Source organism: Nilaparvata lugens, chromosome 8 (genome assembly GCF_014356525.2).
Source record: "Nilaparvata lugens isolate BPH chromosome 8, ASM1435652v1, whole genome shotgun sequence".
Taxonomy (NCBI): domain Eukaryota; kingdom Metazoa; phylum Arthropoda; class Insecta; order Hemiptera; family Delphacidae; genus Nilaparvata; species Nilaparvata lugens.
The window spans coordinates 22,143,772-22,158,413 of record NC_052511.1 but is presented as its reverse complement, the minus strand read 5'-3'; the positions used below and the strand labels follow the sequence as shown (position 1 = coordinate 22,158,413).

The 14,642-nt window shown below is 37.3% G+C and overlaps 1 protein-coding gene across 5 annotated transcripts in view; it reads right to left on the bottom strand.

Moving 5' to 3' along the window:
* The window catches only part of LOC111058688 (MKI67 FHA domain-interacting nucleolar phosphoprotein), a 105,645-nt gene that overhangs the window by 19,995 nt on the left and 71,008 nt on the right, over positions 1-14,642 (bottom strand). Inside the window, exon 1 of one of the 5 annotated variants that reach the window (XM_022346248.2) lies at positions 1,486-1,692. The exons of the other annotated variants lie outside the window; for them this stretch is intronic. Coding sequence (XP_022201940.1) covers positions 1,486-1,578 — 93 coding nt within the window. The 5' untranslated portion in view covers positions 1,579-1,692. Of the gene's footprint in view, positions 1-1,485; positions 1,693-14,642 lie in introns of those variants that run through there. 5 annotated transcript variants of the gene reach the window in all.

Below are 14,642 nucleotides of genomic sequence, written 5' to 3'. Positions count from 1 at the left end.
CCACTTCCAAATGTATGTTCATGTCTCCTCCCAGTATGAGATTTTTACCCAGCTTAGACAGAAAATGTAAACATCCATCCATCATCTCCAAGAAGTACTCGAGGTTTCCACACGGTGCACGGTAAACAGAGACTACAATGGTAGACAAGGCACTGATCTCCACACAGGCAGGTTCAATTTCAAATTCAGCACAATACTGCATAACGTCAATTGGTTTGCAATCCAAGCTCTGCTGGAGTGACGTTCGGTTGCGGAGCAGAGCGAAAATCTGTACGCACCTTTAGACACTGAACATTTACATATACAAACTTTACTATTTTATTTACAATCTGCACGGAATCCATGCATGGTCCATTTTTTACTGTACATGGTTTAGTTAACTGACAGTCTTTTTGAAATCTCTCCTGAATAAAAAACGCTTCAAGACTAGGTTTTTAGGCCAAACACAACTAGTCATAATATCTGCTCTTTTGTGAAAGTCAATTCCGAATTCAAAACTTGCATTTACACCCTTGCTAGCCAATTTTTCAACTATTGGATCGGATCCCGGAAATGATTTTATAATGAACTCTCTAACTTCGTCAACAGTTACTTCACTCTACTGTAAACTAATTGAATTAGTTAAGTTAACTGAAATTGTTAACTTTTTTGAGTTTAGTGGATTTGTTGAATGTATTAAATTTATTGGATTTGCTGAACTTGTTGAATGTATTTATATAACTGAGTTATTTGAATGTGTTAAATCTATTTAATTTATTGATTAGGAATTACCTTGTACCTCCTAATATGAGCTTGTTGAATGTTAGCAATTCATAGTAGCCTAATATTGATTATTGATTGTAATGTGGGTACTTTCATTGTTCGTGGTTGGATGCAAATTTATAATTGGATCTTGTTATCAGTTTGATCTATTGCCAAACATTTTGTTAATGTGGTTTAATTTAGTCATTGTTAGAATTTGTTATACTCAACTCATTTGTATGATTATACCGTGTATAAATAAAATGAATTATTATATATTGAAGCAGAAAATGCTTTGACATATGCTATAACACGGTACTTTTAAAGCTGATCTTAAAAATAGTCTTGGGTAGGCTCAGGATGAGCTAGCTGCCTTCGCATTATTTAATATAACTTACTTTAATTTCTGTATCGATGCTATCGGACTGAAATAACTAATAACTCAGTGAACTAGCCAACTAGAAAATTAATAACTCAGACAAGAATTACACACAGACTTGAATCTGTAAATAAATGAAAATGAAAGAAATAATACTGAAGCTTGATAGGCCTACTATCAACATTCAAAGTGTTTATCAATGATCACTAGTACATACAAGGAAAAAAGTGTACCTACTATAATAAGAATTTTGTATAATGAAATCCTAGGTTGACATTGTGGAATAAAGGAATTTAAACAAGAAAAAAACTTGAAAGTTATACATCAGCAGCCAAGCTACTTCATGTTGCGTGTTTACTACTCACCAAGCGAAATTTCTTCTTTTTAAATAGTTTATCCTTTACTTTACTTTTTACTTTTGTCTTCACTATACTAGGAAGAGATACTTGCTTCTTCATTTTAAATTGAAATCAATAATAAAAAGAGATAAATTTAATATACAACAGCACGTGAAAAACGTTATAGTTAACCTTTTTACCTTTGCTTTGAAATAGAAAGGAAAGGATCAAAAGCAACTGCCTGTGGAATTATGTTTTTACGCCATGAACGTCGATGGCATTGGTGAATATTTTTGTGTATTTATTTGATATAACTATCACGTTTCTATCAATAAAAGTATTTAAAAGAGTTTTAGAGGAAGGAAAACTCAATTTCTGTGAGTTTGTGGATTTTATATATTTTTTCAAATAAATCACTTTCAGCGCGTTTGTATGGACAGTACGAGGATAAAGAAAAAAAATCCAATATCTGGATTGCCCGAGTGAGTGGTAGACGTAAAATGACTTATACGAAGAATTTACTTTAAAAGAAAAATATGAGTGGATGAATAGGCCTAATTTATCAGTGTTGATGTTGCTTGTTGAATTGAATCAAACTCACATTAGATCTGAATATTGATATTGGTTGATGGGTTGCTGCTTCAAACCCCACCCAACACCTCAACCTTATAAGCCCAACCTTCAGTCTTTCAGTTGAAAGAAGAATGTCAAATCTGAACTGCACCTCAACGTTTCCAATATATTATTTATTTATTCATTTTCATTACATACAAAGGCTTACAGAAATTCATGAAGAGCCTTTTTTACACAAGTAACTGAAACAAAAATTTAACTTAGTAAGTTGAACAAAAATATAATAAATATCTACATTATGAAATATAGTAAAAATGAAAAGAAAGCAAAAAGCATTTACACAGTTGAATTAATCAAATTAGTTGATTTTTTCTTTCTTCTTTAGTTATCTAAATTGAGTGACTGAAGCTCTTTTCTTTTTTTCTTCCATCATGATACTGTTTCACCTAATAATTACATTGTAAAAGCATTTGTAAAACATGTTGTGAATAGAACTCCAGTTTCAGTTACATTCTTATAAAGAAAAATTTGAAAAAAAAGAAAAAGCATACTCAGAATGATCAAATTAATTTCATTACTATGAAGAAAAATTTGAAAAGAGAGAATATGAAAGAATCTTTTCGAAAGATTATAGAGAAAAAACAAATTAAAAGCTTACAGGAAAGAAAATAATAATTGAGAAAAAAACAAAAAGCTAATAAGTAAACAGAAAACAAAAGTCCTAAACTAGGAGAGTTCCAGCCAGAGTTTACTAAAAACAATTCACCTCAAAACGAGCGTCTTATGATAGATTCAGTTCACAAGGTTTCTTATATTCATTGAATGAGTTCAAAAAAGGATTAATGTGTTCATTCAAGCTGTTAAACAGTCGTAAGGTTGTGTAAAGAAATGAGTTGTAATGATGGTTTGTTCTAGAAAAGGGAATATCGAACAATAGTTTCCTTCTAGGTCTTGCATATAGTAGGTACACTCAAATTAATTGGGCTGATAAAATATGGTAAATTGACGTTATGATTTAAGATATTATATAACAGCAATATAGGGAATTTAATGATCTCCACAACCGCATTAAATATGGATCACAATTCACTAGTTGGAAAACTGAATGGACAGAAGTTACTGAATTTCTTGATGAAAAGGTGTCTTAGAAATCTATTTTGAATCCTCTCAATTTCGTAGCTATCAGTTAAATTAGCAGGACCCCACACCATATTGTTTATTGTTTTTGAAGGGACAGATTCAAGGATCCAAAGGTTCAAAGAGCCCTACACATCAACCAAAGCTTATTGTGTTCCCAAGTACCAAGTATGTTAGTTAGGCAAACCAATACCTATGCCCTTCACAAGAACCAGGAGTTTTTCCCTATACTAACACTCCATTCATCACCTGGTTGCAATCCATTATGATATGCTTGGCAGTCTCTTCAGACTGATTAGTCCTCATGACCTATGTGAGTTCCACTCCTGGCCTTCTTTGTAGGTCCTTCCGCTGAGGATGGGGCGTTCAAGTTGCCTCTAGGGCACCCGGCCATCCTTGACTCAGCTTCTTGACCCACATTTGTCACATGGGTTTTTCACCCATAACTGGTCTCTTGGGTTTTTCTTTTTGCTCCTCCGAAACTTTGCAGGGTTGAAAGCCTCACCTCTCCCAAGAAGTTTTGCCTGAATAGCCGCCCTTCTTTGAGCAGTGGTGAGTTTTGGCTTCTCCACCCACAAACTCTTGACCTACATGAGTTCCACTCCTGGCCTTTTTGTTGGTCCTTCCACTGAGAGAGGGGACGCCAAACTGCCTCAAGGGCGCCCGGCAACCAGCCATCATCGACTCAGCCTCTTGACCCACATTTGTGCCTGGAGTTTCGCCCATCTCTGGACTCTTGGGTTTTTCTTTTTTCCCCTCCAAAACTGCCCTGATGGGGCAGATCCTGTGGGTTTGAAGGCAAGGCAACTTCTGGAGTTGCCTTGAGGTCAATTTTAGTCACCTTCTATGACAAGCATGGATACTGTGGGTGAATTCTGGTTTTCAACACATTCTTGAGTTCATGATCGACTCAAATCTCCCTCAACCCACAGGGGACACCCCACACTATAGATGCATACTCGATTTTGGGTACATGCCACCTTAGTCCACCGACACACCCAGAACCTGACAGGAGTGGACATGTGTAGACCCTCCAGTCCAGTAAACCTCACCTGAGCCCTTGTGTACCTGATTTGCATCATACCACAAAAACAGCTCAGGGTCCGTAGCACCACTGCCAATCGTCAGGGGGGCATCATTGAGGAGTTTAGCCTGGATGCCAATGACAAGACAAACTGCCCCACCACAGATGCCCAGTTCCGGTGGTACATGGACCAGAAGGCCTGGACGTATCCTCTCAGCTACCTGAAGACTTGGAAAAAGCCCGTGCCACTGCCAAAATGTCCCTGACGGAGCCAGGGGCATTCAGACAGCTGCCAGGGCGTTTCAGATAGATGTTTACCCAAAACTCCACCTAGACTGTAATCTGAGCACCGACAGCAACTCAAACCCCAAATTCTAATCATGCCCAAACCCCAATCAAAGGAAACCCTACTTACTCATATATTCCCACCCAGCTCAGCAACACTAATTAAAACCCCAAAGACCCAACCCAACCCCTAATACCCCAGAATCACCCACACACACATTACATACCACAGCACAGGTCCTGATCCCAGCCCAACTACCTGGGAACAGGCCTTTCAGGCCTCCTAAGACCCATGCCGCTCAACCCACTCCACACTGGTGCCTATGCTAAAGATGACGACCACCCCCTATGGTGGGGGGCCTCCACTGCAGGAGAGTGGTATGGGCATTAAACAGTCCAGAATTCTGCCCTTTACAATTTTCAGGGAAGAGCTCCAGACTGGTTCTCTGCGACCAGGCACCAGTGACAGAATCACACACAGCACGACGTGCCATCAACCATTCTCACCAAACATACATACAATACATTTATACCCAACCCAGCCTACAATGTTCCTGCCCTACCATTAACCAGCTGAAATATCCCCGCTAGCCAATACTCTCACCCACAACCTGCTCAACCCAACCCAACCTGTAGTACTACCACCCTATTATCAATCAGCCAACATCCCATCTTCAATTAAGTGTAGCCTGTAGCCCTGTAGCCCCAGTCATGCCTTGCGACCACTCCACAGCAAGAGAAGACATGAAGACACTTCTCCTCCAACCTGGCAATGTTGCCCTCCATCTGCAGGTCCTCCCCCAGGTTGATTCCCAGATACACACATCCATTCACATAAGTAGTATAAAAAGGGCGACTCTGGGGCACAAGTGCCCCAGAGTCGCCCTTCACCTCAAGGCCATCCAGGTCAACCAAACCTATCCTCAAGGTCATCTAGGTCAACCAAACCTAACCTCAAGGCCATCCAGGTTAACCAAACCTAACCTCAAGGTCATCTAGGTCAACCAAACCTAACCTCAAGGTCATCCAGGTCAACCAAACCTAACCTCAAGGTCATCCACATCATCCAAACCTAACCTCAAGGTCATCCACGTCATCCAAACCTAACCTCAAGGTAAAAAAAAAATAAGAAAAAAAAAATTAAAAAAAAAATTAAAAAAAAAATTAGAAAAAAAATAAATGAAAAAATAAAATAAGAAAAAAATTAAAAAAAAAAAAACATAAAATCTGGAATAAATGAAAAAAAAATTGGACATTGTGTCTTGTGCAGTCGTGCCACCAGTACGTGTGTGATTTTTGTGTAGTAATGAGATCACACCAGATGAATATGTCCATACCTACTAGATCAAGATGTCCATGAGAGACTCTAGATCGACATGGCCATGCTGCTCTAAAGATCAAAATGGCATTGAAGATAGATATTTTCAACAACTCCCACTCCACCTCCCCAGTCATATGGACATTCTCAATGACCCTCACTCCTCCTGTCACATGTCTGTATAGCATAATTGGGTTGTCCACTCACTGATCAGTCACTGTTCAGTTACTGTTCAGTTACTGATCAGTCATTGTTCAGTTACTGTTCAGTCACTGAACAAGTTACTGTTCAGTCACTGAACAGTCACTGATCAGTCACTGATCAGTCACTGTTCAGTCACTGATCAGTCACTGTTCAGTCACTGATCAGTTACTGATCAGTCACTGATCAGTCACTGTTCAGTCACTGATCAGTCACTGTACAGTCACTGTTCAGTCACTGATCAGTCACTGTTCAGTCACTGTTCATCAGTGACTGAACAGTGACTGAACAGTGACTGATCAGTGACTGAACAGTGACTGATCAGTGACTTCAGTCACTGTTCATCAGTGACTGAACAGTGACTGAACAGTGACTGATCAGTGACTTCAGTCACTGTTCATCAGTGACTGAACAGTGACTGAACAGTGACTGATCAGTGACTGAACAGTGACTGATCAGTGACTGATCAGTAACTGAACAGTGACTGATCAGTGACTGAACAGTGACTGATCAGTGACTGAATAGTGACTGATCAGTGACTGAATAGTGACTGATCAGTGACTGTTCAGTGACTGAACAGTAACTGAACAATGACTGATCAGTAACTGAACAGTAACTGAACAGTAACTGATCAGTGAGTGGACGACCCAATTATGCTATACAGACATGTGACAGGAGGAGTGAGGGTCATTGAGAATGTCCATATGACTGGGGAGGTGGAGTGGGAGTCGTTGAAAATATCTATCTTCAATGCCATTTTGATCTTTAGAGCAGCATGGCCATGTTGATCTAGTCTCCCATGGACATCTTGATCTAGTAGGTATGGACATATTCATCTGGTGTGATCTCATTACTACACGAAAATCACCCACACACATGTACTGGTGGCACGACTGCACAAGATACAATGTCCCATTTTTTTTTCATTTTTTCCAGATTTTATGTTTTTTTTTCATTTTATTTTTTTTTATTTTTTTTTTATTTTATTTATTTACTTATTTATTTATTTTTTTTTAATTAAAAAAATTTTTTTTTTACCTTGAGGTTAGGTTTGGATGACGTGGATGACCTTGAGGTTAGGTTTGGATGACGTGGATGACCTTGAGGTTAGGTTTGGTTGACCTGGATGACCTTGAGGTTAGGTTTGGTTGACCTTGATGGCCTTGAGGTGAAGGGCGACTCTAGGGCACTTTTTATACTACTCACATATCTAACAGGTACACCATTCATATGCACATTCCTCCTGCAAGACAGGCTGTGCAGGCCTCTCATACTCATGCACAAAGACTTCTCCAGTGCAAACTCTAACTTAACACTGACACTCCATTCAAACAGACGGTCCAACACAGCAGTCGCTTGCTCCTCCACCTCAGCTCGCCGATCACCGCCCACCAGCAGCACCAGATCCATGCAAAGCCACTCATCCAACAGAAGGTTCCAGAAAAGGTGACCCTGGGGACACCCGCGCTCCATCACATGCTCCACAAACACTGAACCACAACCCATATGCACAACTCTACCAGTGAGGTACACTCGAACCAACCTAACAACATCCAAGGGACACTGGAATCGCCTCAGCTGCCATATTATGGCTGGCCACCAAGCCGAGTCAAATGCCCCCTGGATGTCAAGGAACACAGCCAACACAAACCTATAGCCACACCCACCAACTCACTCAATCAAATGCCTGACAGCATCAACAGTACTCTTTCCACCAACAAAGCCATACTGCTTCCTGCTCGTGCCTCCTGTGGACCCAATAGCACTTCCCAGGCTCATCTCGATGAGGTGCTCCAATAACTTGTCCCTCACACTCAGCAAGGTGATAGGTCAGAACGACTTCACCAAGGATAAGTCCCAATCACCCGCTTTGGGTATAAGAACCATCTCACCAATCCTCCAGGCCGCTGGGTACACTCCCTGGCTCAGGCATCGATTGAATAGATCCAAACAAACATATTTCACTCTCCGCCAAGCACGCCAGACCAGGTCGGATGAGACTTCATCCAGTTCCAGAGCCATTCCACGCTTCATCTTTGAAACAGCAATGGCCAGGGCCTCGGGACTCCACTCACCCACACAAGGCCCACATCCATCCTCAGACACAAAGCCAACACAAACAGCAGGCTGTGCTCCCACATCAACCCCAGCATCATCACCAGGCAGAAGCTCACACAGAAACGCATTCAAAGTTTCATTCACACCAGCTGTTACCCTCCCTTCCCTACGGACAATGACAAGCACACAATTTGTCTCTCATTTCTGAAGTTATTTGGAGCTTAAATAATAGAGCTATTAGTGAATTTCTTGACACAAAACAAAAATAGTTCAATTGTCAAGATTAGTGAGTACACTGAAACCTCTCTTTAACTCTATAATTTGAAGTTTTTCCATAAAAAACACTGTAATTAGTATTCCCATCAAGATAAATACACTAATACAACATAGTAACTGATAACTCCATCAGTAATGAGTTCATCGAAAATTATGCTATAGTAGCCTAACTAATAACTCCAGTGATGAGGACACCGAAAATCACATCAAATGATGAAGTGAATTGGAAAAAAGGTTGTTGTGATTCATCATCAGTAAGCTGGAATATTAGTTGCATGCAATTACCACAATTCACCCATTTATTCATAACAGCTAATGCTATTTGAGAATTATCACACAGACTGTCCTTAATGCACCGAAACATATAAATTCAGCTGATTGATGTGCAACTTTTATATCAACTCACTTCCGTTATTGCTGTCTGTCTGCATATCTATTGTTTGTCTTCAACATAGCCTACACATATTAGATAATACAACTCGTGATAGCAATACCTATAACATTATAGTAATTGGTATTATTAGTTTAGGGATTTTGAATTCTGATTGTGAATTATTTACCCATACAGAGTGAACTTTAAAGTTCTATGGATTCACATATAAATAGTATATTTCGCACCTAGAGCAGAAAATGAGTTTTTCCGGCTCGAAATCGGTTTTCAAGTCCAAGGCCGTAGGCTGAGGACTAGAAAACCGATTTCGAGCCAGAATAACATTTTTGCCTGTGCTGCAAACGATATTTTTCGCTACACTACAGGTATTGTTGACAAAATAAATAAATACAAAATAAAGAATACTCGTTAAGTTATCATACCTATCTCTTGATTTTAGTGGTAGAAGATTTGCAGTCAGGATTTCAGATTCTTTTAAAATTTCAATTAGAATATCACGGGCGTCGTCATCTTCAAGCATTTTTGAAAATTCGGAATGCACTAATCAACAATAAATAATTGAATAAAAATGGTTGCGAAGTGAATGCTGAATTAGTTTGATTTGAAACTTGAACTGAAATAATTGCAACTTCAGATGAAGAATGTTGACACTCGCCCGATCTAGCGGATGACTTATTAACTACGGACTTCCATGTTAGCGGCTAGAAAGAGTACGTTTTCCGGTCTAGGCTGGAAAGAAACCTTTCCTGACATCAGATCTACGTAGGGACTGGAAAACAGCTGCTTTCTGTGCAGTGTGGCGAAAATAATATAACTAGACAACCTCGGATAAAGAACTCACTCATGAACAGTTGATGTATTGATCTCTGAAATCTTTTACAAGTATGTCAAATAATATTAACAATATTATCTAATATCCATTCATAGAGGCTATATTATGACGAATTAATCATGGGTAATGTTTGGATCAGTATCGATGATATAATTTTTCGTATTTTGTTTTATCAGCCTCGATATTGCAGAGCTTGATATATAATTCGTCACCCTCCAAAATTTGTATTAAACGCTTTGTACCATAAGCTACAAATTGTAGAGGTTCTACTGTTTTGAATGTAGTCTACTGGAGGGTTAATATACTCAAACATTGAGAATTTTGAATATAATAAAATTTTTAAAATTGTTTTTCATTTAGAATGCCATTTTTAATACTGGAAGATATACAGTTATCATTTCCCAAAATAGCAGGAAAATGTTATTTTTTCATGATAATATTTTGATGATTGATTTTTTACGTTTCAACTCGACGGGATTTGCTTTTGTCTGTATATTTATGTTTGTAAATTAGCTTTTGATGATTACAGCTTGGCACTGCTCTCGGTTTTATTTATAACAGGTAATATTGTCATCGTCAATACATGCCAATCAGTCATTGGCCGTTTCAACACTTACCGATTTCTCATCACGGTACTGGCTTCTTGTTCTCCGATGTCTGAAGGGCTAATATTGGGGTGACATATTGACAATGAGATATGTTTATAACTTCTGTACGAGGTCTACTGTTCACAGAACTAATAGTTACAAGTATTCCACTACAGAAGTCGGAAATAGACATTTCATTTTACTTATGGAAGACACCCACCCTTATCTATCTACTTCATGTCTATAAAAATAACAATATCAAAGAAACAGAGTTGAAAGTACAAAGACATAGAGATGGAAATTTAGAAGTAAATGGATTTGTTATAATTCAATTACCTAGGATTTTTGCGACAGGGTACTAGCCAAGTTTCCATACTGTATGTATACTGTGACTCAACACTGTCTGTCTCGTTTTCAACTGACAATGGAAAACTCTCTCGATCAGCTGCTACTCGGTTGATGAATACTATTACCTAAACATTTTCAAGTTCCCTCAGTGAGTTATCCTAAACATGAGACCTAATTCAAAAATGATGATTTTCGTATCACAAACTCACTATATTTCAAACTATATACAATACTAGCAGGGCACCCGTGCTTCGCTACGGGAATAAAAAGATGAGATTATTTTTGTGAAACATTCATAATCTTAATTCTATCAAAATTGTTATAATAGTTTTTGAGATTAGGCCACAGCTTGACATGAAAATTATTGAGTCAAATCACTCGAATAATCAATTGATGTGTTTGAAGTGTTCTGTAGAATATTAGTCTGATTGCAGCGAATTTTGTAGAATATTGGGCAGGGCTTAAAAGTCAAAATCGACTTTATTCTTTGGCAATTAATATTTCCCATTGAGTTATCAAATTAGCAGTGATAATGTTATTTTTGATTTTGCTTGATGCAATTGAAGAATAAATTCCAATTCAAGTTGATTCGGAATTTGATGACTCGCTGGTATCGATGGATCTCTTGAATTTTTACATAAATTAGCGTATTATTTACATAATACAGTAGCGAAGATATTTTTACATAAGGAAAAGCATAAACAGCTATTTTAATAAATAACCCCTTTCTTTCGCCCAACAGACACTTCTGAAATTTCAAAAATCTGGTGTGGTGCACTCACACTACTTTCCTTGCCGTTATGAACATTGATCACCTGACGCTAGTGTTCTTACGCATCTCAAGTCTACTATGCAAAGATCTAAGCCAGCTGGTGACAGGACTATAACGCTGGAGACACGAGGTCTGCTATCACTTCATAGTGAATGACTTAATAGAATCAACAGTTGCCAACAGTTTGCAATTGAAATAATAACATTTTCTCGAATTTCGATCTTATATTTTAAATTTTAGGTGAAAATGTTACTGAACATTAATTGTAGAGATTTTCATGCTCAATCTTTTCCATTTGGAATTTTTTGTTTAAATTCTATCTGAAGCCTGATAATTGAGAATCTAAAATCAAACTTTGCATAGATGGGGCGGAGCTCCTGGAATTTTTACAGATATGGGATTAGTGGAAGTTGATGAAGCTTATTTTAGGTATAAGGGACTATTTTAGGTATAAATTTTATCAAAATCATTGGAGCCGTTTTTGAGAAAATCGCGAAAAACCCTGTTTTTGACAATATTTATGCCATTTCAGCCGCCATCTTGAATTGCATCCGATTGAATTTGTTCGTGTCGGATCCTTATAGTGTAAGGACCTTAAGTTTCAAATTTCAAGACATTCCGTTAATTGGGAGATGAGATATCGTGTACACAGACACACATACACTTATACACACACATACAGACCAATACCCGAAAATCATGTTTTTGGACTCAGGGGACCTTGAAACGTATAGAAAACATGAAATTAGGGTACCTTAAATTTTTTGGAAAGCAATACTTTCCTTACCTATGGTAATAGGGCAAGAAATGTAATGGAACGTATAGAAAACATGAAATTAGGGTACCTTAAATTTTTTGGAAAGCAATACTTTCCTTACCTATGGTAATAGGGCAAGAAATGTAATGGAACGTATAGAAAACATGAAATTAGGGTACCTTAAATTTTTTGGAAAGCAATACTTTCCTTACCTATGGTAATAGGGCAAGGGAAGTAAAAACGCCCTCCATATATCATACTAAATTATTGAAATTTCATCGAAATTGTTTAAGCAGTCTGTCGGATATACTATCAAAATAAATTAGTCTTGATAGAATAGGATCAATTGATAGAAGCAACTCCCGTCATGAATGTTTGTTTTATGAAAAATAAAAATTATCTATACTCCCAGGAATAGCTCTGATTGAAGCAGCGGTTCCCAATCAATTTATTCTCGATAAATGCATTTTAATAAGTTCTTCAACTTTGGTGCCAACCTAATGAAGTCATCTCAACTTGATGCCAACCTGACAAAATCATTAATTTAGTTGCCAGTTAACAACTGTTTTAAAGAGTTACTCTCTCTAGATTATAGTTCTATAGTAACATATGATATGGACATTTCTATTATAATTAATTGAGAGATTGGGAGAAGGAGAGTATACATGCTAGAAGGATCTTTAAACCCTTAAAAACTACCCTAGAGTTGAAATATCGCCAAAAGATTTCTTAGTGAGCACCTAGGACATATAAGGAAGCTATATTCCAAGTTTTGTTACAATCCATCCAATAGTTTTCCAGGAATCGTGATCAGTGGGATAAGAATTTTATAAGTATAGATTCAAACTTAATCAAAATCGTTAGAGCCGTTTTCGATTTCCATCAGACATACAAACAAACTAACAAACAGAAATTGAATACGATGACAAATATGGAAGGGCTGATTACCTCCTCACCCCTTACCATAAACGTTGCCAATTCTTTAGTTGTACTGTATTATAAAAAATATCGGGGCACCGAGCTCTGCTCGTTATTTATTTTTTTGATAAACAGAACACAATTCTTTAAAATGATTGGGGAAGGACAAACAGGCACAGCCCAAAACTGTTTCTTCCCCGGATTTTGATTTATACATTATAAATATTTCAAAATGTAGGTTATGTTCCATACAGTTGAATTCAGGTCAAATTTTCAGTCCAAACCATTTTAAAACAAAAAAGTTCTAATTTTAGATTGTTTACAAACCAAATTGAATAACAAAATAACACTCACTAATCACTTAAAACTGACCGAGCGAAGTGAGGTCTAAGATTCAAGTCGACGGTTTTGGCATTTCTATTAATGTTTAAATGTTTATATGTTTTTATGTTGCGCATTCACGGCGAAACGCGGTAATAGATTTTCATGAAATTTGACTGGTATGTTCATTTTTAAATTGCGCGTCGACGTATATACAAGGTTTTTGGAAATTTTGCATTTCAAGGATAATATAAAAGGAAAAAGGAGCCTCCTTCATACGCCAATATTACCGTAAAAATCAGACTATAGAATTATTCATCATAAATCAGCTGTCTAGTGGACTATAATACTACCCGTTCAAAAACTTCGAACATCTTGAAATAGTACTTTACGTGACAAGTCCGGTAACGATTATTTACCGCATAAGTATGATTATTTCTTCCCGAAACATAGTTGAGGGCAGAGTTATCATACAAATGCGGTAAATACGTTACCGTACAAGTTACGTACAATATTTTTTGTCATACTTATCCGAGAAAGAATAATATTGCTGAGAAACAGAAACCATTACCTGCTGCTGTTCGAGCAACTGCATTCTATAAACATGACCTAGCCCGTAGCGCCTAGTTCATAACAGACTCAAATAAAATGATAAAGGCCTAAATTATAAGATTTCAGATGAGTTCTTATAACTTGAAAATCCTTAAATGAGTTCTTCAATTATTTGAGTTAGTATATTAATTACACAGATGTTATTAGGACTCATTAGAGTCCTAACATACTCGACTGTAAAAAGAACATATGATCTCTTTACAGTATAGTATGCTGTAATGAAAATCACATGTTTTCTTGTTCTGCAAACTGCTGTTTACCAGCTTGATTTAATGCATGGAAAACAGCTGCAACTGAGTAAGTATGACAAAAATGTATCTTTCCATTAACATTAGTAGACAGTTGACTATAATACTACCCGTTCAAAAACATCAAACATCTTGAAAATTGTATCTTTCCATCAACGTTGTAGACAGTTGCAGCCAGACCTGATAACAGCGCTCACACTCACATTCCGGCATGACACGTCACGGTACGATAGGACAGAAAGCTCTATGTTTATTTAGGATTTTTTCTAGACATTTTTAATTGATAAACTATTTATTAATTTTTGAGAAAACATAACAACAGGTCAATGTAACTCATTGAGCGCGAGGTCTACTGTTCACAGAACTACTAGTTTAGAATGATATACCATGGCATGTCAACAAATCATATTATTTTAATCAAATCGATTAAAATTTTTAGATGAATATTTCTCGTGAATAAGCTGAATGATTGCAAATAGTTGAACAGCTGAAAACAATTCTGTCTCTCTTCCATACAGACACTCAC